At 41.2% G+C, this 24,061-nt stretch overlaps 1 protein-coding gene across 2 annotated transcripts in view; it reads left to right on the plus strand.

Moving 5' to 3' along the window:
* Osbpl1a (oxysterol binding protein like 1A) overlaps positions 1-24,061 on the plus strand; it is a 186,999-nt gene that overhangs the window by 59,009 nt on the left and 103,929 nt on the right. Inside the window, exons 12-15 of one of the 2 annotated variants that reach the window (XM_041659855.1) lie at positions 365-463; positions 9,375-9,497; positions 13,666-13,747; positions 23,264-23,370. In XM_041659855.1, the coding sequence (XP_041515789.1) occupies positions 365-463; positions 9,375-9,497; positions 13,666-13,747; positions 23,264-23,370 (411 nt within the window). Of the gene's footprint in view, positions 1-364; positions 464-9,374; positions 9,498-13,665; positions 13,748-23,059; positions 23,115-23,263; positions 23,371-24,061 lie in introns of those variants that run through there. The other variant, XM_041659856.1, reaches the window with a different exon arrangement.

Raw genomic sequence — 24,061 nt, forward strand, 5'->3', positions numbered from 1 at the left:
AGCACAAACATTTTCTAGAAAGAAAGAAAAATCATTCAAGAATGGTATGAAGAAATTGGAGCTTTGTTATGGAGAAGGTTGTACAGCTCAAGTACATCCTAATTTATACTTACTGGGAAGTAAACCTAATGCAGCAGACCCAGTGAACCATGGGTACTTTCCTGGAGTGACTAAGGTGATGGCCAGATTGGCCCGGATAGGTTGCAGTGCTGAGTCTTCTAGGTGATCTGCTTCTTTGATTTTTATCAGCTTTTGAGAGTGTTCATAGTACTTACATTGTGTTAATATGTTGACTTTTGTGATGGATAATTTCAGAGACTTTGGTTTTTAGTGAGTGAATGTTTTTTGACTTCTTTGTATCCAGGTGAAACCCACAGATAGCTTCCTCTTCTCCATCAGATGCTTTGACGACTCGGTTCATGGCTTTAGGGTTCCTAAGAACAGCCTTCAGCAGTCACGAGAGGTAAGCTTCTCATGTGTCAACTCCTTTAGCTTTCCCAGAACTCAAGCATATTTCCTTAGTATTAACATCGAAGATCTTGTTGGTTATACTTATTAAAAATATATTTAATGGAAATGTGAAGCCAGTGAAATCTCAGTGGGTAGAGATACTGGCCAACAAACTGATGATGTCGATTTCCTCTCAGGATCCATGTGCTGGCACACATAGACTTGGGAATAAGTATAGCTAAAATTCTTAAAATAATTAAGATTTACTTGTTTATTTGTGTGTGTGTGTGTGTGTGTGTGTTGTATGTATATTTGTGCATGAGTACAGCTGTGTGTGTAGAGGTCACAGGACATCTTTTGGGAATCGATTCTTCCCTTCTACCTTGATGAACAGGTTGTTTCTCTGCTGCTCTGTGTACTCCAGGCTAATTGATCTGCAGGCTTCTGTGTGACTCTTCTGTACCTCTTCGCATTCCACTGGAGTGCTGGGGTTTCAGATAGGAGCCGCCACATCCAGCTGGGCTCCAGGAATCACACTCCAGTCACCCGACTTGTGTTGTCAGCACATGTATCCAGGGAGCCATCTCACCAGTCCCCACTTTTTAAATAGAGTTTTTGATGTATTTATTGTTGTATTCTCACTTTGTTTGTATCTGCACGATCATATGTATGCTAGTGCATATGCAAGACAGAGGAAGACTGGGGTGTTGTTCCCCAGGAACTGGCCACCACCTTTTGGAAAGAGGATTTCTTACTGACCTGGAAATTTGGTTCCTGCCCAGTAGGTCAGAGAAGCCAGGGATCCCTGGGAATCATCTGTCTTATGCCTCTCTGGCCTTTTGCAAACATTTTAGATATTGAATTTAGGTCTTTGTACTGGTGAGTTATTGTGCTAGCTCCCCAGCCCTGACGATGATACTTTTTGTTGGGAATAATCCTATCAAGTTTTTAAAATTTGGTACAGGAGTTTTAGTTGTTAACAACTAAAACAAGTAGATATTTTCTGCTCTTAATTTTTTGTTTTGGCTCATACTGACTTTAAGGGGAAAAGATGAAATGATTGTTTAAAAGTGTAACCCTTAAACTATAAGAAAACTATAGCATGAAAAAATTCCCCAAGAATATGCAGTTTGTATGTCAGAAAATATGAAATCGAATCCAAATGTTGGGAGGCTAATTGCAGTATAGTCTAAGCCCCCTTCACTCTCCCTGACTTCTCCCACATTTTCCTCATCTCCCTACCCACCCAACTTTACATACTTATCTCTCTCTCTGGCTCTCTCTCACACTCTCTCACGTCTAGGCTGTTTCAAATTCTGGCTTTATGACTAGTGATCAGCAACAAACAAGGATGATTTTGGGGTCTATATCTAAGAGTGATATAGCTAGATCTTGAGGTAGGTCTAATCCAGTTAATACACCAGCAGTGACTAATTGTTCCCCTTTCCCCATATCCTCACCCATGTGGTGTCATTTGTTTTTGATGGTAACCATTCTGACAGGTGTAAGATGGAATCTCAAAGTAGACTTGAAATGCAAATGACGACTAAGGATGTTGAGCATTTCTCTTAAGTGTTTCTCGGCCGATTGTGTTTCATCCTTTGAGAGCTCTTCTTAGTTCTGTAAAATCAGTTTTATAAAATGTGTTTGTATGTGTGTGTGTTTTGAGACAGGGTTTCTGTGTAACAGCCCAGCTGTTCTGGGACTTACTCTGTAGTCCAGGCTGGCCTTGAATTTACAGAGATCCATTTGCCTCTGCCTCCTGAGTGATAGGGTTAAGGTAGGATTAAGGGTGTGAGCCACTACCGCCTGGCAGTTATTTGTTTTCGCGATTTTGAGGTTTCTCTCTCTCTCTCCCTCCCTCCCTCCCTCCCTCCCTCCCTCCTTCCTTCCTTCCTTCCTTTTTTTTTTGTTCTTTGTATAGTTTAGATACCAAACCCCTATCAGATGTGTAACTGGTAAAGATTTTTTCCTTTCTGTAGGTTGTTGCTTTGCCTTTCAGAAGCTTTTCAGCTTCACGAGGCCCCATGTACTAATTGCTACTCTTAGTGCCTGTGCTATTGGTGTCCTCTTCAGAAAGGCCTTTCCTGTGTCGATGAGTTCAAGCCTATGCCTACTTTTTCTTTTACCATATTCAGATATCATATCATATCTGGTCTTCTCCTTGATCCATTTAGAGTTGAGTTTTGTGCAGGATGGTAAATATGGATCTATTTGTATTCTTCTACATGCAGCTATCCAGTTTGATCAACACCATTTTTTGAGGATGCTGTCTTGTCTCCAGTGTGTATTTTTTGACTTTGTCCACATTCAGGTTTACTTACGTGTGTGTATTTATATCTAGGTCTTCAATTCAGTTCCATTATTCAGCGTGTCTGTTTTCACACCAATGCCATGCTGTTTTTACTAGTATAGCTCTGGAGTGAAACCTGCAGCAGTTCTTTTATTAGTTGCTATTGTCTTAGCTATCTTTCTTGTGTGTGGGACAAATCATTATGAGACAAGCAACCTCTGAAAATGCCATTGAGTTCATTTTGTGTTGGCTGTCCACTGCTAGGCCTGGGGCCTGTCCTTAAGGGTGGGTTGTATACCCAATGAGACTCCATTGGAGAAGACTAATTTTTCCTTTGTGAGTTGTTATCAATTGGAGATAGCAATTTTACAGTGTTTTTGCTTCATCTTCTGTAGTTTCCCTGAGTTCTGAGGGGAGGGAGTTGATGGAGAAATCTCATTTAGGACTGAGCGCTCCAAGGTCTCTGACTCTCTGCACTTTGATCTCTTGTGAGTCTTTTTGTTCCCATTTACTACAGGAAGAAACTTCTCTGACAATGGCTGAGCAAGGCACTGCTCTATAAGTATAGCAGAATGCCATTAGTCATTTTATTGCTACGTCCCTTTAGCAGAATTTCTCCTATTTAATTTCAAGTTGTGGGCATCCAAGTAGTGTTGGGTATGGGTTTCATCTCATAGGGTGTCCTTAAATCAGTCAGATTGTTGGTTGGTTATGTCCACTATGGCACCAGTGTATCTTGCAGGCAGGCCACCCTTGTAGATTGAAGGACTTTTAGGCGGGTTTATGTTTGCCTTTCTCCTCTGGCAGTGTGCAGAGTGCCTTCCAGTACCATGAACATTAGTCAGTAGGGGTGAAGGCTTTAGGTATGCGCCAGCTCAGTTTCTCCATGAGTTGTCTAGATGTTGTCTTCAGCAGTAAGGCCTTACTATCAGTTTGTGAAGAGCATCCCATAGTTTTGCAATAGCCTGGATGGTCTGGGTTGTCCATCTGGCCCCTTAGGCAAGAAACATGATTAGATGTAAGCCATTCCCCAAATTGGAGGTTTCAGTTGTTGATGAGAGATTCTAGTTGGGGCTTTGCCTCTCCTGTTATTTGGTGATTCCATTTAGATTTTTTTCATATACATGCATCTTTTAAGAAGTTCTACTGTTAGGTTTTCATACAACCCCTCAAATGGCCCTTTTATTTGCTATTCTTTCCTGTATTCCCTCCTTCTCTCCCCTCTTCCCTCCCCCTCCCTATTTGATCATCTTGTTCTACACCTACCTCCATCCATTAACTGTCTATTCAATTTATCCTTCCTAGGAAGATCCACCCCACCAAGTCCATTACCCTATACTTAACCTCTGTGGTTCTATGGATTGTAGCCTGTTCGTTGAATGAGACTTAATAGTTAGCATCCCCACATAAGTGAATACACAACATAGTTGTTGTTTGTACCTCACTCAGGATAGTTGTTTTAGTTCCAACTGCTTACCTGCGAATTTCACAATTTCATTTTTTTAACAGCTGAAAAATATTCCATTGTTTAAATGTACCACATTTTCTTTATCCATTCTTCTGTTGACAGATATCTAAGTTGTTTCCAGTTTCTGGCTGTTATAAATTATAGCAACAATAAACATGGATAAGCAAGTATCTAGAATGATATTGCTGAACCATGCGGTAGATCTAGTCCTAGCTTCCTGAGAAACTATAGCACTGGTTTCCATAGTGCTGTACAAGTTTGTACTCTAGCAATAATGGATGGGTGTTCCTCTTATTGTAGAGTACACAGTTTAAAGTATATTTTTATGATTCTCTGAATTTCCTTTGTGTCTGTAGTAATGTCCCCCTGTACTGACTGGCTCTGCGTGTCAGTTTGACAGATTGGTACTAGTGTAGTGGGGTGTTGCTGTGGCAGTCTTGATGATGCTCCAAGGAGGACTGTGGAGGGACTTTGGACCTTTGGGGTAGAAGAATCATTGAGTGTTAAGAGTTCTGTGGGATGTTCTGCGGGAACTTGGAAGAAGAGAATGTTGAGAGCAGTGCAGAGGATGGAAACCTGGCTTGTGAAGTTTTAGAGGCAAGTTTAAAGACTGTCAGGGTCATTTGTTATTTTGAATTACGATTCTTTGGTTCTGATAGCTGAAACTGATTACAGCAATAGAAACCCTACTTAAGACATACCCTTTTATTAATTTGGATCTTCTATCTGCGTCTTTTGGTTCATTTGACTAAGAGTTTGGCAATCTTATTAATTTTCTCTAAGTACCAACTTTTACTTTCATTGATTCTTTATATTTTTGTTGTTGTTTCTATGTCAATGATTTTAGCCATAAGTTTGATTATTTCTTGCAATCTACTCTTTTTGGGTGTTATTTCTTCTTGTTCTAGAGCTTTTAGTTGTGTTGATATGCTACTGATATGAGATCTCTTTCATTATTTGATGTTGTCTCCTAGTGCAATGAACTTGCCCTTTGGAGCCCATCTTCATTGTGTTCTGTAGGTTTCAGTGTGCTGTGCTTTTGTTTGTATCAACTCTGAAAGCTTTTTACTTTTCTTCTTTTTTCTGTGTCAACCCATTTTTAATTCAGTAGTGAGTTCTTTAGTTTCCATGAGTTTGTAAACTTTCTTTTGTTTCTATTTTTTGTTGATACCCAGCTTTAATTCATGATGATCAGATAGAATACAGAGTGTTATATCAATTTTCTTGTATCTGTTGAGACTTTTTTTTGTAATTTACTTTTTTGATGTAATTTTAGCCTTAGTAGTGTTTCTTTTATGAACCTGAGTGTCCTGTGTTCAGTGCATAATTGTTTAAGATTCTAATATACTCTTGGTAAAATTTTTCATTTAATGTGTGTGTATTGTGCTTCCCTATTTTCTTGATTAGCTTTGTTTTGAAGTCTATTTTGTGAGATTAAAATGGCTATATCTGCTTGCTTCTTGGGTTCATTTGTTTGGAATGCCTTTTCCACCTTTTTTTCCCTGAGGTGAATATCTATCCTTGATGGTAAGGGGCTTTTCTTTCATACGGCAGAAAGATGGATCTGTTTTTTTTTTTTAATTGAGGATGGATCCCGTTTTCTAATCTAATCTGTTAGTCTGTATCTTTCTGATTGGGGAATTGAGATTATTAGTATTGAGTGTTAGTATCAGCTGTGTTATTGATTCCTATTATTTGTTGTGATATGACTCCCCCACCATTTGATTTGCTAGTCTTGGATTATTTATTCACTGTATGTTCAGTTTTCCTTCTAGTGTGTTCTATAGAGCTGGATTGGTAGATAGAAGTTTCTTAAATTTGGTTTTATTGTAGAATATTTTTATTTCTCTCTGATTATGATTGTTAGTCTTGATGGGTATACTAGTCTAAGCTGGCATCTGTGGTGTCTCAGACTTTGAAGAACATCCTTCCGGGCACTTCTGGCTTTTAGAGGCCCCATTGAGATATCAGATATTATTCTAATGGGGTTGCCTTTACATGTGACTTGGTCTGTTTCCTTTGTATCCTTTAATATCTTTTCTGTGTTCTTACATATGTAGTGTTTGGATTATATTGTAAGGAATTCCTTTTTGGTTCTATTTATTTGGTGTTTTGTATGCTTCTTGTAACTTCAGATGTTCCTTTTTTTTTAACTTTTGTTGAATCTTTGTGGATTTTACATCATGCATCCCACTTACATCCCATCTCCTTGTATCCACCCTCTGCCCTTGCTATTTCCCGCCCAAAACAAAATTAAAAGAAAACCAAAAATCAAAACAAAACAATAAGCAAACAAATGAATCTTGTGGAAGCTATGGTGTGGCCTGGTGTCCATTGCTATGAGTCGTTGGTCTGACCCCAGGCCCCTGGCTTCTGCAGCACTATCGATAATGGGCTCTCACTGGGTCTCCTCTTGGATATCCTGTTGTCCTGTGTTGTGGAGACCCTGCTCTTTTGGATATGTAGTTTCTTCCCCTTCGTATGCTCCAGCAGTTCATAGAGAAGTGAATTTGGGGTTGCTGGGTTGGTCAGCCCTTCAGCTTTCCTTCATTGTCACTACCGGGGTGAGCCCTTCAGCACTGCCTTGGCCAGCTTACCTAATGCAGCCTATAGTTCTACTGTCTTGCCCAGGTGAAGTGCAGGGTCCTTTTTTCTAATTGCTGTAGGTGGGGGAATACAGGGGGCAGAGAGCTCTTGCTCTCACACCCTCAGTGATGGTTCTCCTGGGATCCTGACAACAGGGTCAGCTCTCGTGTGCTGCCCAGACAGAGTGCAGAAGCCACTCTTCTGTGTGCCACAACTATTGAGGGGGCATGGCTAGTTCTCCCACTCCTGTGACCCCAGGGGCCAGCTCTCTTGCCTTCAGGTAGCAAGGGGTGAAGGGGGAAGGGCATCTTTCCCTCACCTGTGTCTCCACATGTCAGATGGGTGGTGGTGGTGGTCGGGGTCAGCTCACCCATCTCAAGCCCTCAGGGCCAATTAGAAACATTTTCTTCTGTGATTTTGTTGAAAGTATTTTCTGTGACTTTGACCTGTTCTTCCTTTGTTTTTATTACTCATGGAATCCATCTTTTTTGTGGTGTTCCAGATTTCCTGGTTGTTTTGTGACTGGAGTTTTTAGATTTATTGTTCTCTTTGACGGAGGTGATTTCTTCTGCCTTGTCTTCAACACCTGGGACCTCTCTTCCTCTCCCATCTCTTGTGCTCTCTTGGTGAGGTTTAACTCTGAGGTTCTTATTTGACTTCCAAATTTTTTATTTCCAGTTTTATTTCAGTTTGGGTTTTCTTTAGTGATTCCATTTCTTTAGAAAATTCTACACTCTTGTCTTGAATTGCTTTCATTATTTCATTCAACTGTTTGTTTTCATAGTCTTCATTAAGAGATTTATTCATACCCCCTTTAAGTGTAAGCATATGTAATTGCATTTGAAGTCCGTGTCTTATGCTTTAGTTGCATTCTATTATTCAAGGCCTTCTGCAACAGGTTCGCTGGCTTCTAGTGCAGACACATTGTCTCAGCCATGGACGCTTGCGTTTTTATGCTGGGATGTAGGCATCTGGAGTTAGGATGTTCAAGTTGTTTTTTGTGTCCTTATCTGTTCTTTTTGTCTCTTTGGTTGCTGTTGTCATGTCTGGATCCTGGGCAAGTGTTGTGGCTGTGGTGACCCTGGCAGAGAGTGTTGTGTAGGTCAGCAGGTGACAACAAAGGAGTGGAAACGACTAGAAGGGAAGTCTGAGAGTGGCTGTGGGAAAGGCCTACAGCAGAGCTTCTCACCCTTCCTAACGCTGCGACCCTTTAACACAGTCCCTCATGTTGTGCTGACCTCCAACCATAAAATTATTTCGTTGCTACTTCATAACTGTAATTTGCTACTGTTATGAATAGTAATGTCTGACATGTAGGATATCTGATATGTGACCCTTGTATAAGGGTAGTTCAGTTTTCTAAGGGATCAAGACCTCAGGTTGAGAACTGCTGAACTAGAGGGACAGGGTCTATACCAAGAGATGGAGTCCTATAGCAATCAAGGTGCATTGGGGGTGGGGTAGGGTGGGGTGTGGTTTCTACAAGTAAGCTGCTACAAGACTAAGAGTAAGTTTGAAGACATTGCAGTGGGGAACAGGAAGGAGAGCAAAAATCACGTATCTCAGTCCCAGCCCCGAGTAGACACTGGACATTCTTGGTCAAGAGTGTTTCTAGGATGGGCTTCTAATACGAAGGAATGGAAGTGGGCTACAAGAGAAGACCAACTGGGATGAGAAAGAGCTACCGTGGGTCTTGGCTAAGCCTGCTTTGAGCTACACTGTCATGCAGTCAAATTGGGTTCCACTTTGCCAGGATTCGTGGCTCGGTGACTTAATGGGAAATCCATATTTCCTAAAGTAGAATTCATAACCTTAGCTTTTACTTATTTGCTTGTTTAGAAAACTTGATAAAGTGTTTAAAGAGTCTTTTCCAAAAGGTTTGCTTTGGTTCAGCAAGGAACCCTAAATAATCGAAGTCATTTGCCTCTTAGTATTTCACAGAATTGTAAGAATTGACCACACATAATGCCAAAAGTGAACAAGGAAGTATTTTTAGTCCACTTTGATTTTACAAACTAATTTTAATTGCATTTGGCTTTTTAAAGATGATCTAAGTTTATTGTGTGCCATTTAATGTTAAGTTCGTAATACTGTGTTCAGGTTTATTGCTGTGTATTAAACTGTGCAACAGTGTTGGAAACCAGCCATTTTCTGTGAAACAAAATGCCCTTCATTGCTTGATTTCTGTAATATATTTGAATACTAATTAATACATATATGTGTAGAGGATTTTTTTGTTTTGTTTGGTTTGGTTTTGTTTTTCGAGACATGGTTTCTCTGTAACTTTAGAGCCTATTCTGAAACTAGCTCTTATAGAGCAGACTGGCCTCGAACTCACAGACATCCGCCTGCCTCTGCCTCCTAAGTGCTGGGATTAAAGGCGTGCACCACCACTGCCTGGCAGTATAGAGGATTTTTTTTTAAAGCACTAGGAATATCTTTTTATGAAGATAAAGAAATATTCAGAATGTCACTTTGGGTGCTTTTTTGACCTAGTAATTCCTTCTATGTAAATTTTATGCTTAATAGCTATTTTTTTGGAGCAAAGATGTTTATGTAATTCTTGGATTGTTGCAGACATGGCTGGAAGCCATTGAGGAGCACTCTGCCTACAGCACTCATTACTGCTCTCAGGACCAGGTGACTGATGAGGAAGAGGAGGACACTGTTTCTCCCATGGACCTGAAGGAGACCTTAGAGGTGAACAGACACTCTTCAACCTCTATACCTAACTCAGTCATGGGAAAATTATGATTTCTGACAATAGAAATAATATTGCCCTTTGTTTGGTTGTATTCTACTGATATACCTCTGCTGTGATAGTACTATAAAATGTCTCGGTGAAAATGTTGTGATGTTACTGTTTTTATGTTAACTACATTTGTGTTTGGAAACTGCCTCCAGTAGGTGAGAAATGTAGAGTCTGACCTGCTTCCCTTTATGACTTCACTGCATATTTCAGAGTCTCAATAATGCACCATGGTGACACATTTCTTGGTCAGTAGTTTCATTTAAAACTGCTTGCAGTATGTATTGGCCATGGCGTAGGGATAGGGTAAAGCATCAGGAATGAGTGGAGACATCTTTATCTGAAGACAACACTACCTTATCCATTCCTGACAGTAGGTATCTTGCGGGGTTTAGGGGTTAGTCACTTTGCTGGCTGTCTCCTTTAAATGCATCGTGTTTATCATAAATGTTGATAGATCTGGGAGACATAGACCCACAAGGAGAAGCCTGTTTAAGTTTAAATAGTTATCTCAAGTACATGAATTTTCCTCCTAAATTTAACCTTATGAAAATTAAGTGGATTATTTAAAGAATTTGCATGTTTCTAAGTAAACAAGTCTAATGACATTAAGTTTACTAATATCTACAGAGTTTTAGTGACATAAGAACCTTTTATCTCAGATGAGCAAAGAATGTTAGGCTCCATCATTCCTAATTTTAATTTATGATAGAATATCAGAGAATTTGAACTCATCTGTGCTTTGTGGAAGATATCTGATAGACTGTGTTAGCGATTGCTTTATCTGTACTGTTTTAAAGTGTAATATGTAATGTAATAGCCACAAACATGATTCTTAGACCAGGCCATTTTACAAAAATAACATCCACCACAATATTTAGAATTAGGAAGTAGGGGCTGGAGAGGGAGCTCAGAGGTTGAGAGCACTTGCTGTTCTTGTAGAGGACCAGTCTAGTTCCTAGCATTCATGCCTTGTAATGCCAGCTCTAGGGAACCCGGTGCCCTCTTCTGGTCTCTCTTAGTATCTACACTCAGTACAGGGCCATACCTCTACCAGAGCCATCCTGATCCTAGTTGCTGGGGCTACCACTGGGAGTTAGGATGGTGACCAGGCCGAGCTGCTGCCTGAGGCCATGTCTGGGTTCGTGACCCAGCTGCAGCCAGAGTCTGTTGAAGTCTGTAGCCCGGGTTGCCACTAGGGTCAATACAGAGGCCCGGGATCTGAACCAGAGACTGTAGCTCTTGTTGCTATCTGAGGGCCATGTCACAGCAGGGGCCATGCACATATAAGTGGACTGCTCTGCCACCCAGGGTCATGGCATCATCTGAGCCCAGGCTGCTGCTGAGGCCATGTCAGGGTCCATGGCCCTATAGCAGCCAGGGTCTGGATTGACAAATGGGGCACCTGTTGCCACCAAGAGCTATGAGAATGCTCAGGGTCAGATCAGCCACCTGAGCGCAGGTTAGTGTCCAAGGGCCAGGAAGCATCCAGTTCTGAGTGGCCTGCCCTGCTACATGAGGTCATGATGACGTCTGGATCAGATGGCCCTACTACAGCCAGGGTCTGTGCTGCTGTCCAGTGCATCTCTTACACTGAAGGCTGTACAGACACCAGAGATCAAGGGCCATGTTGGTGTCTCAGGTCCATACTGCCACTAGGGCCGTCAGTGGTGATATGTAGACCCAGCCATTGTTGAGAACCGTGTCAGAATCCATGGTTCTACCATGGCTGGGGTCTATGCTGAAGTCTGGGTCCTGCATTGCTACCAAAGGTTACATAGAAGCCCAAGGTTAGGGCCACAACCATTCCCACCTGAGTGACCAGTCCCTCCACCCAGAGCCAGGATGTCTACTAGGCCCAAGCTGCTGCTAAGGCCTATTTCTGGGTCCATGGCCCAGCTACAGCTGTGTGGATTTCTGTAGCCCGTGTCACCTCAGGAGGCCCTAGGAACCATGTGAGATGAAATCAAAGGGCCATGCTGAGCCAACCACACCCTTTGTTAACCCTGAGAAAGCTGGTCTTGCCTCTCGCTGGACACTACAACAAGAGAACTGTCCCCTGCATGTTGGAGAGATGGCCCCCACCCCTCACGACAGGCCAGGGTGAACAACCCTGAGGGCATGCATGTAGGGGAACTGACTCCAACTACTTGCCCAAGTAGGTGGCTCCAGAGGCCTGGACTGACCAGCTTGGCTACCACCCAGGCCCACAGCCTGGTCTTTGGTTGACCCATCCTAGCATCTACCTCATCTAGGACCTGCTAGAGCTGGTGAAGAGACTGGTCCTGTGGAATGATACCCCCAAGTTCTCCAAGCCTAGTGGCAGCCACAGGATATCCCAGAGGACTTCTGATTAGGATGATGGTGTACCAGAAACCAGAGACCTTGAACCAGACCAGGACTCATTGTAATGAACATTTGACAATAAAACTAATGAGACAAAAAGGTACCTTATACAGCACACTGAAACCTCCATTGCCACCAGGGTGAATGAAGAGGTGTTGGAGAAACAGGAAAGAAGATTTGTTTGTTCTTTTTTTTTGTTTGTTTGCTTGATTGCTTATTTTGATCTATTTCCTTTTGTGGGTGGAGTGTGGCAGGAATGAAAGGAGAGTGGGGGTGGAGGGGGTGGGAGGGGATAAGCCAGGAGTTGAACGGAATTGGGTGCATGATATGCAACTTCCAAAAAGTAAATAAAGAAGTTTGTTTTGTCTTGGTTTTTAAAAAGCTTTGATGTAAATATGCTAAGTGAAGAGGCATGTGACTCCAGATTTTACAGATGGCACAGTGTGTGTGTGGGGGGGGATGAAGGGGGGGGATGAGGTCCTAGTTATAACCCAGGAGCTGTGCTGAGCATCAGATCTCGAGTCTGCAGTTGGAGCCCATGCTTCCTTAGACGGCTTGCACCATGGAAAGGAAATGACTAAGCAGTGGCATTGACTTGGCCGTGAGCAGGAATAATAACGTGCATAGTGCAAGAATGGCCTTCTATTAATAAGTCAAGAGTAATGCATTTAGTTGCAGTGAGTGTTTCTAGAGCGACTTCCCATCTTTCAACCTGAATTCACAGGCACTGTCTGAAAAATGAGCAGCAAACTAGCTCTCTCTTTATAGGGCTTGAAATTACAGAGTATAAGCATTCCTTTCTTGATAAATAAGTGAACATGTGTTATATTTAGATGTCATTAGGAATCTCAAAACACATTGAAAGGAGAACACTGCCTGTCACTAATGTGGTCCCATGAATAATTCTGCTGTGGTTGGATTGAGCTTTATAAGCGCTAAAACATTTATAAAGTGGAATAGGAGAAAAGAGTACTTACCTGTGTCACCTTGTGCACAGCTACACTAGTTTAATTTTAAATAGGCAAATGTTTTGTGTTTGGCCAGTTGAGGTTACGAATACAGAGTAAGGAAGCTGAGCCCATCACTCTGCCCACAGTAGTGATTCTTATATTTACAAAGTCCTTGTTCGCAGAGTAAATATTTTCAGTTACCACAGCCAAGCAATTCCAGTATGGTTTTCTTGCTTATTCCTCCTGCTGTATAACGCCAGCCTAGAATCGACAGTGATTTGCACTGTGCTCTTTGTCTGCTCGCGGCTGCGAGATGAGTTAGAGGATGGATCTTCACGTTCATGTTTTGCTTGTAGGGATCTTACTGTGGAGAACTTAAAATTTCAAGGAAGACTACGCTCCATAATTGACTTTACCTTATTTTCCTGAGCTTTAGCTTAGTTAAGGAAATGTGCTGCTTGGTCTGATGGTGCGGGTGGAGGCAACGTGTATGTGAAATGCTGAGTGAAAAATTAGCCCATGGTTTCCAAATGTTAGGGCCATCTGGGTTTTTTGAAAAAAAAAAAAGACAAAAAAATACAGTTTTAAAATGTATCCCTGAGAAATGCATTTTACAATTTTTTGGGAATTTATTCATATTTAGCAAATCAAAGAAATTAACTTCACATATGCATGGTGTAATGAGAGAGTATTGTGATTTCATGCAATTGTATGGTGTCTATTATGTATCTGAATTGCAAGTTTTGATAGAAACATTAATTCATAAATAATTTTGAAAGTTCTTTATTGGTTTGCTTTAATTTTGCCTTTTTTTTTCTTTCAGAGAGCACAAACATGTCAACAGAGACTAGATAAGGAAATTTACAGCTTTCTCAAAATGATTAAGGAGTGTGATGTGGCCAAAGGTAAGGAGAGAAAAGATGAATTACTCTAGACCCCCACTCTTGACCCTGTCAGTTTTTGTGAGTGCACATTTTAGACTTTGTGTGTGTGTGTGCATGTGCATGTGTGTGCACCATGCCTGCTTGTTTGTGCCATAGCATGTGTGTGAAGGGGCAGAGGACAACTTATAGGAGTCAGTTCTTTCCTTACTTCAAGTGAGCCAAGGGGCATGGCACTCGGGTTGTCAGGATTGGCCACAGGTACCTCTACCCACTAAGCCCTCTAACCACTGTGCCATCTGATCACTGTGCCATCTCACCAGCTCCCATTTCTCATTTTGATAACACTGCTTTGAAAAATATTAGATGATGCTGTCTTTTGTGCCTGTGCTGGTGTACTCACCACACCCGTTCTTCCACGCCTTGTAGAGCAAATTCCATTACCGACACCTGCTTTGACTTGGACTTCTGATGGAGTCAGCAAACAGGAGGGCCTCTCAAGGGATGGGTGGAGAGGATGGGAGAAGTAGACCAGAGGTTTATCTCTACTCCCTTTGTAATAGGATAAAATGGGTTTGGATCTTGGTGAGTGCACAGACCCATATAGCACACCCAGAGTAGAGGTTTATGCTTGAGTAAGGAGAGCACTAGCATGTTTATCAGGAGACCCTCACATGCTCGTCTAGGAATGCATGGGTAGGGGTGGGCACATTTCTGAGCATGCTCTGTTTCTGTTTGCGTTTCTGTTTTACATGCTTAGTGCAGAGAGAAATCTGGGAGATCCACATTGCTGTGGGCAGAGACTCTGGCATTACGAGCCAAGTTTCTCCAGGTCACCTAGATGAATGAGCCACAGTAGTGATTACAGCTGTTTCATGAGTTTCTTTAAAGAGCCTTAGCTGACATAAAAGAACCAACGTGGTAAGCCTGTTCCCAGTCTTTGAAAGGGCAGCTAACTCTCAGGTCTACAGAACATCACTTCCTTGGATTGTATCTTCATTTGAGATCTTTAACGGCGCATGTTTTAACTGGTTCCTGCTAGGGTGTCCCTTCAAAGTAACCTCCTATCCCTGTTGAGGCTACAAAGGTTCTTCTGTATCCTGGCTGATGTTTTGAAATTGGGATTTCATAACTAGATGATTCACAGGTGTTGAATCTCAGTCATTCTGACTCCACCCACAAAGTAGGTAGGAACAGTAGGAAAGTGCCCTTCTCTCTTGTTGGATCCCAGAGAATTCTTTCTACCATGATCCTGCCCCACAGTGTGTGTATTTACAAGGGTTTACACTCTTGATTTAGGAGGGTATCTTGGTTATTATTTCGACGCTGTAATAAAACACCATGCTCATAGTATGTTGGAGAGGAAGGGTTTATTTCTCTTACATTTCTGCATCATTGTCCGTCAAGAGAGGAAGTCAAGACAGAAACTCAAACAGGGAAGAAACCTGGAGGCAGGAGCTGATGCAGAGGGATGTTTCTTTCTTTCTTTCTTTTTTTTTTTTTTTCGAGACAGGGTTTCTCTGTAGCTTTGGTTCCTGTCCCGGAACTAGCTCTTGTAGACCAGGCTAGCCTCGAATTCACAGAGATCCGCCTGCCTCTGCCTCCCGAGTGCTGGGATTAAAAGCGTGCGCCACCACCGCCTGGCTCAGAGGGATGTTTCTTACTGTCTTGCCTCCATGACTTGCTCAGCCTACTTGCTTTTAGTACCCAAGACCACCTGCCCAGAGATGACACTCGCCCCACCGACTTGCCTATAGAGCAGTCTTATGGAGTGCTTTTCTCAGGTGAGCTGCTGTCTGCCGAAATGACTCTAGCCTGTGTCAGTTGACGTAAAAACTAGCCAGCATAGAGGGAGTGCCTCAGGGTGCCCCCATGGCTTGTCAGTTCTCAGGTTCATGTTGTTCAACACCCACTTTCCTTACCCATCCACTATCCTGCAAGATCAGTCTCGACTTTTCTTATCTGTGGGTCGGTCTCCTTTTGAGCTCTGCTGCCTGTTACATTGCTGTTGCCATTCTAGTTGGCATCTTCATTGGTAGGGTTGGGCAGGTGATTGCCTTTTGCTGATCTAGTCTGCCAACTTTGCTGCTCTAATTGAGCAATTCAATTCCTCTTTACCTGTAAGAAATTCAAAGCAGGGTACGCTTGATAGTTTCCAGCCTACAATTTTTAGAATTGCATTATTTTTGGTCAACCCTATGTCTTTTCTTTATTCATTCCCACAATCTTTCTGTTTTGCTTCTCAAAAAACGTATCACCACACAGCTTCCTAAACCTGTACCTGTAGCTGCTCTTTTCCCTGTGTGTCTGTTGTCATTTCCTCCACACCCCAAAACACTGTCCCATCAACCCTTCATTACTCTGCTGTTCAGTGGAGCTGTCTTTCCCACAAAGCCCGGCAGTGTTTTCTCTCTCTGTCTCAGTGGAATCCTCCTCAGTGCAGTTAGAGATGTCCATTATGATTAGGCCTGTTCAGCCTTGCCTGAGCCTCAGTGCCTGAAGGGTGTGCTGTGAAGTCAGAGTTGACGGACTATGACCTCAGTCTACTTACTTTAATAATGTTCTCTCTTGCCGGGCGATGGTGGCGCATGCCTTTAATCCCAGCACTCGGGAGGCAGAGGCAGGTGGATCTCTGTAAGTTCGAGACCAGCCTGGTCTACAGAGCTAGTTCCAGGACAGGCTTCAAAGCCACAGAGAAACCCTGTCTCGAAAAAGCAAAAATAATAATAATAATAATAATAATAATAATAATAATAATAATAATAATGTTCTCTCTTTCTCTTCCTTCTTTGTCTCCTGTTCAGCAACATGAACTTTTTCTCATGTGTCAGGTTCTCTTAGCATGTGATGATCACAAGGTGTGAGGTGGGGGTTCTTCCTCATCGTCTTCTAAGTGGTTTCCCACCTTCCCTGACGTCTAAGACTGGCCTCAGTGTCCTTGCTATATGTTTCCAAGTTACTTTGCACGTTCTCCCTTCAGAGCCTAAGCAATCTTCTATAGTTGTGTGTGTGTTCCCCCTCTGGGCGGGTCTACACTTTTAGAAAAGACAGAAAGATCAAGGAACAGCATGGGTCACAGGGTTGCCTGTAGTAAGCTCCATTATGTAGCCACTGGAGATGACTTCCCCCTGGGTTCAGGCTGACTTTTAGGCAACAGGGTTGGGAAGGAGGCCAGCAGGTGAGCAGTGTGCCTGTATAACTAGATGACCTAATGTGCCCTACTTCTGCCGAAGTCTGTAGCAGTCAGGAGGACAGCATATGGTGTTTTCAAATGTGGCCCAGCTTCTCACATTGACACATCGTCACTTTATTCTTTGTGGCCCAGACCTTACCAGGATGTCTCCTGGACCTGCCCACAGGCGGGGCTCTCGGTCATGGCTCTGCCCTAATTACTGTTTATTTCAGTTCTGTTCTCACAATGGCAGTCAGGAGCTATGCAAGCCAATAAGTAACTTTGAGAGTTTCTGTTCATTTGGATTAAAATGAACTTTACTGCTTCATTTCACTGTTATTAGTTAAAGAATTCAAAATACGTGGCCATAGTTCTTCTGGCTGCTGCCGTTTAGTTGATCTGATAGGGTCTGCCCAATTGGGGGTTCCTGGAAAAGAATCAATTTTTTTAAAAACAAAATTTTTAAACATGATTCATTCTTTCTCCTGTTCACCTTTTCTTCGTGCATTCTAAAATATGCAAGGGGCTTTTCCCTTTCTGTATACAAGTTTTGCAAAGACAAAGACTTTCTGTCATTCTTTTTTTCTCTAGAACTTTCTTTGTGAAATACATATTACTTTTAAAACTCACAAATAAATATCTTCTTTTTTGTAAAGTTTTTAATGCAATATATTCTGATCATGGGATTTCCCCAACATCTCGTCTCAGCTCCTCCCTTACCCACCTAAGAAAAGGTGGGAGACTCCCTTTATTTCTCTCCCTTTAGAAAGCAAACAAACAAAAACTCCAAACAAACCAGAATATAAAAAGGAAGAGAAAAGCACAAGACACATACTCTTCTTAAACTTTCATCTCAGCCCCTCGAATGGTGCCTTCTGCATGGCTTCTGCTCAATAAATGGTATGTGAAATCCTGTACTTCTCCAGAGTTGCCTTGACCTTACTGCGGCTCTGTCTTCTCTAGGACAGTGTTTTCCATAGGGTGTTTCATACAGCTTGCATTTAGCAACAGTGTTGTGTTGACAGAGGTTTCTGTCCCACCAGGTCCTCCAGTCTTTCAGTTCCATAGAAATACACAGAGGCCTACGTTAATTATAAACTGCTTGGCCTAGTAGCTCAGGCTTCTTATTAACTCTTATAACTTATATTAGCCCATAATTCTTGTCTGTGTTAACCACATGGCTTAGTACCTTTTTTGGTGAGGCAGTTACATGTTACTTGCTCTGTGTCTGGCTTCCTCTGTGTCAACTACGGACGGACTCTTTCCTGTTCCCAGGATTCTCCTATCCCTCTTGCCCCGCCTCTACTTCCTGCCTGGTCGCCCCACCTATACTTTCTGCCTGGCTACTGGCCAATCAGCATTTGTTTAAAATACAAGTGACAGAGTACAGACCATTGTCCCACACAGAATGCCAACGTGGGGTTGACTAAATTTATTTAAAAATCTGAGAGAGCTTGGGAAGTTATTCTAGACAGAAATGAATAGAGTTAAGCACAGCTTCTTGATAGTAGCATTTTCTCAGGTGGGCTCTGTATGCTAGAGGTAAGTGCTCTCATTGAAGAGAGGCTTCCTGACTCAGCTTTACTGCAAAACCTTGCAGCTCTTTTAAGAGGCCCTGCCACCAAACATTTAAATGGTGTTTAATTGCCAACAGTGTGCTTCTTGGTGGTGCAGGGACCTTGAAATGCCATAGAGTTGTGGCAATAAACATGGCTCCAGCCAGTACTTCTGCCATGAGGCTAGACTATCAGAAAAAAGCTAAGGTATGGGCTGGATCCAGCCATCAAAGCCACAGCTTTAATACTAGCCATATTGCTTAGCAAATTAAAGACTCATATGGTCAGAAAAAGAGATCTACAGTAAAGATAAACTCAGATGAAGAAAACCTCTAAGAGGTTTACAGTGTGTTTAAAAATATATGTAGGCTTGGGAGAGAAAAGAAAAAGCATAAAGTCCTTAAAAGTAAAAAGAAAAAAAGGAGAGTAGTTGGGTGTGGTGGCACACACCTTTAATCCCAACACTTGGGAGGCAGAGGCAGGCAGGTCTCTGTGATTTCAAGGACTGCCTGGTCTATAGAATGAGTTCCAGGACAGCCAAAGATACACAGAGAAACCCTGTCTCAAAATGTCAAAAATTAAAAATAAAAGAAATAGAGTTTAAAATAAAGCCATGTAAAGATGAAAAATACACAGAGAGTCTGGATACTGTATGTTATTGAGTTGTCTTTGAATTGTATGACAGCTGAGGAAGGAACAACAGCTGCTAAAAGACACTTGTTTATAAATGCTGCTGGATTAATCCAACATACGTATTTTGAAAATGCCTTGACTTCAAAAATTTAAGTCAAAAGGAAGCCGGGCGATGGTGGCGCACGCCTTTAATCCCAGCACTCGGGAGGCAGAGGCAGGCGGATCCCTGTGAGTTCGAGACCAGCCTGGTCTACAGAGCTAGTTCCAGGACAGGCTCCAAAGCCACAGAGAAACCTTGTCTCGGGGGGAAAAAAAAATGACTGCTAGCTGAGATGATTTTTCACAGAATTTTCCAGTCAGGACTTGACTGTAATTCAAAATTTTCTTTAGGTCCCCATAAGATTATCAGTGCCCCATCCAGCAGGAAGTAGCCTGGAAAACTACACCTGTGTTCCCCCAAAAATAGATTTTTGTATGTTTGCCTTTGTTTAGAATGTTGGTTACAAGTTGTTATGGATAATGGTCAGGAGAAAAGCTAACCAAAGTATATTTGATTCAGAGTTCTTGTTTAAAAAAAGGGGGGGAGTGCTGTGCTGTACCCTGTCACTTGTATTTTAAACAAACACTTATTGGCCAGTAGCCAGTCAGGAAGTATAGGTGGGGCAAGAAGAACAGTAGAATCCTGGGAACAGGAAAGAGTTCGTCCACAGTCAATAAAGAAAAATCCAGACACAGAGCAAGCAAGATGTGACTGCCTTGCCGAAAAAGGTATCAAGCTACATGGCTAACACCGACAAGAATTATGGGATAATATAAGTTATAAGAGTTAATAAGAAGCCTGAGCTACTAGGCCAAGTAGTTTTAATTAATGTAGACCTCTGTGTATTTCTATGGGACTGAACTGCAGGACCGGGCGGGATAGAAACTTCTGTCAACAGTGTTGTTACTGTTCTTTAAGATTCAGGTCAGTTCTCCCCAATCCATAATTGCTCCATAATAGCTGGAGTGCTAACGTTTTTAAAGAATGCTTTATTTGTTTGTTCTTTGAGTTTTATCACATCATTGGTAAGTTATTATTTAACCCATTAATACTGTACTTTGAGATATATATACAAGTCTTTAGTTCAATTAGTGTGAATTACATACACATAATAAACAGATACCAATATATAGAACATTCCGATGTATGTTGAAAGAGTTCATTAGGAAGTGCATGCTGTACAAATCCACGTTTAAGATCCTTCAGTAAAGTGACTCCATCTCCCGTCCCCATTCCTCTATGCAGTGTTGCTGGCACATCCTTGGCTTTGATGTTGAAACTAACATCTTAATTTGAGTCAGTAGATAAATTTATATTCTTGGGTCATGTATATTGTCATATTTCTTGGTTTTTTTCAAGTTACAATTTTATACAGATATTTTTTAAAAGATACAATTTTTTTTGTATGTCTCATTTTATTACTTTTAGGAAAGAATACTGTTTTTGTGAGGAGTTCATTTTATTCTGATCTGGTAGTAAAGTCAGATTGAAAGATTATTTTTATTCTCAGTGTGTGTGTGTTTATGTGTGTGCATGTGTGTGCACGTGTGTAGATCAGAGATAGCTCACCAGGTAGGCTGTGTGGTAAGAGTGTATATGAAAAACAAGGTGGTGTCATCAAGCCCAACATAAATCTTTAAAGAAGGCTTCCTAGGAGAATGACATTTGAACTATGATTTGGAAGTCTATTAATATATGTATTTTCCAGTTGGGGAAACTTGTTAATATTAGGACATGTGACACTTAGAGAAGTAATACCTCAAACAAAGGTTTGGGAGGGACAGAGTAGGAGGCTCTCCCAGGTAAACAAGTGTTTGTAAGCAAACAGCATGGCTTACAGCAATCTTGATGGTGTCTTCAGGATCACAAGATTCATGGGCTTGTTCTGAGATAGAAGCTTGCCTACACTGAGATTTAATCTGCTGCATAGACAGAAGAAACAATTATGTTCTTGATGTTTTTAAAGCTTTACCCAATTAAAATTTGCACAGTATAATCATAAAAATGACAGGTTGTGAGCTTTTTATGTCTCTAAAGTTAAGATTTTTCCAGTATGATCTTCTCGCAGCTTTCATGACTAAAAATAATTTTAGTGCAAAAATAATTTTCATCTCACAATTATCAGTTATATTTTGTAGGAGGCGATTAAGGTAGCATAGTAGCCATTTTGCATTCTTGCATGTCAGGTTAGTTTTCATATTAACAGCCTAAAACATTTTTAACTGATCACCTTTCTAAGAAGTCAGGTGGTCTTTCTCATTGTGTTACAGTATATAAACCTGATTGTCTAAGAAGCATTGCTGTGTGAACTGGTCACATGTAATGCTGAGGTCAGTCTTCAACCAGGGGTCCTCAGGTCTTTAAGCAAACTGCCTCAAAAATTAGGGTTCAGCTCAAGACCTTGTTTCAGTAGTAGTTTGCCAGGGAAATGAAGTGTGTGTGTGTGTGTGTGTGTGTGTGTGTGTGTGTGTGTTGTTTAGAAGATTTGGAGAATGAGTTTACTGAAGTACATTTAAGTATCCTTATGTGTTTGAATAATATTTGTTTTGTGTTAGTGAAATATCTAAATCAGAATTTATCTATAAGGCGGGTTTTATTGGGGATGATTACGTGTGTGGTGGTACTTTCTTAAAACACAGATCCATGATTTAATCTTAATGTCATTTGTGTCACAAAAGTGGAAAATTACTAGATTACCCAGAACATTTATGGAAGGCAAAGGCTGGGTCTGTTTTTCTCCTGTGTGTTTCACAGTTGTGTGTGACATCTGTTACATTTCTATTGCTGAAGTACCAGACATCCAGCATGTGCTACTTTCTTAGGCATTTAACAAGCGTGTGGAGAATAAACCTTGAGGTGTATACCAAAGATCCCAAATGAAAGACAAAGTCTGTAAAGTCGTCTATTCCAGAGCATCTCAGTGCTCAGCCATGTGTGTGTGTTCAGAGCAGTTGTCACTGGGGGAACCTGTGGGGCTGCCCGCCCTGATTCTTAGGGAAGGTGATTCGTTTCTGTGTTTACCATTTTTCCCTTTTGTTGCTCACTTTGCCTTATGAGTTTGGATACATATTTTTCTTATATAGGACCCCTTTCCCTAAGTCATATTAATGTAGACAATTTTGAAATATTGGAAGTAAGACTAAGGAAAATTGGTGTTTAGGGTTTACCACCCTTCATGGTTACATAAACACTTGCACACATGTTTTTAGTGATGTGCCTGAGATCCTAAACTTTCCTCCTCAGACAATCGTTCCTTTCCAGCTGGAAGTGTTGGCATCTCAGTGGGACCTACTGTTGATGGCCTGATGTTCGCTTAGTTTCTCTTTGGATGAATTGGCTCTGTTTATGTTTTCCAGTTTTATTTTAATGAAGTTTTATTAGATATTAAGAATTTTATCTGGTTGGAAGAATAAATTTAAGTGATTTTAGTTTGTAATTAACATAATACCAAGCATTTCTCTTGCATAAATCTGGACAGGATATTCATAGCATTTTACTCATTTTAAGTGATAAATGTCTATTTTTCAGCTTTCTCTCATGTCCATTTTTCTTCTTTCTCTCTCATTTTTCTTTTCTTTCTTTCTTTCTCTTTCTTTTTTTCTTTCTTTTTTAAATGGGTACATCGTTAACATTTGTCCTGCCATTTTATTCTTTGTTCCTAGCTTAAGCATACGGGATACATTTTTGAAAGCACAAATACCACTTATGCCAAACATTTTTCCAAATAAGAGCTAGAGGAAGTTGAATTAATGCCGCCTTCAGATATGTTAGCCTCCATGTCAACCACAGAATTATTTTTGTCTCTTTTTAGCACTTCACTTTTGAATAAAATTACTTCCCCAGCAGAGCCTGTCATGAGGGAAATGCTGTGTTATAAGCAGTACTTGCTGCCCCTGTTGTCTGCTTTCCCTAAGCATTACAAACTGTAAAGTCCTATCCGTCCTTCTGGGGTTCTCTTCTGGTACTAACTGAAGCATGTCATGGCAGCAGGTATTTGTCTACAGTAGAAAGAAGCACACCATGTCCCCGTCTGCACAGCGGGGTGAACGCGTGGAGTTTGTGGCTAGAGAGTGCTGTGTGGTTTTGCTTTAGCAATTACTTCACATCTCACTGTGTGTGCCCAATTGTGTTGTTTCTAGACATGCTTCCATCATTTCTTCAGAAAGCCGAAGTTGTCTCTGAAGCTTCTAGAGAGACCTGTGTGGCGTTGAGTGACTGCCTCAACATCTTCACTAAACAAGAAGGGGTAGGTCATTCAGAATTGAATTTTTAAAAGCAGTTGCTTAGGTGTCACCATGCCTAATTATCTGATAAGCCATTGTGTTCAAGCTGTCCAAAAGTAGCACAAAATTAGTATTATCAAAGGAAACGAAAACTTCGTTTTCCATCAATTCAGAACTTCCTCAATCTTGATCAGATAGGTGATTGTAAAATCACCTATGTTTACATCTTTGGGTTTTAGTGATGTAGTTGCATTGTAGTTGTGTCACATCGATCTAGTCAAGGTGGTTGTGACATTTCGGTAAGAGGGATGGGAGAGTAGTCTAGAATAAACATCTGCATGTGAGAGTTGCATAGTGCCTTTTGTCTGGAAAGCAGGGTATTGTTAGATTGCGCTAAACTTAGCTCCATAATGATCTTTCCTCTGCTGCTTTCCTGTTCAATAGAGTGCCATTGGAGTTCCAAATTTGGGTAAGAGCCTTGTGCATGTCCGTTCAGTATTCTCTTTCTAAGGACTAAATGTTGTAAGATGTCTTTTGGTCACCTGAACTGGTGTTTTTCTTGTTTGTAGGTTTTTTTAAATTTCCATTTTTATTTATATGTATGTTTGGCCTTTATTTTTTCTCAATTAAGATTCCAAGTTTCTTTTTGTTATAATTTATTTGCATCTTTTGGTTAGAAATTGAGTTTGATAAAATCAGAAACATACAGCTGGT

The sequence above is a fragment of the Microtus oregoni genome, unplaced genomic scaffold (assembly GCF_018167655.1).
Source record: "Microtus oregoni isolate MIOR12 unplaced genomic scaffold, Mior012 000011F_ref0000422, whole genome shotgun sequence".
Taxonomy (NCBI): domain Eukaryota; kingdom Metazoa; phylum Chordata; class Mammalia; order Rodentia; family Cricetidae; genus Microtus; species Microtus oregoni.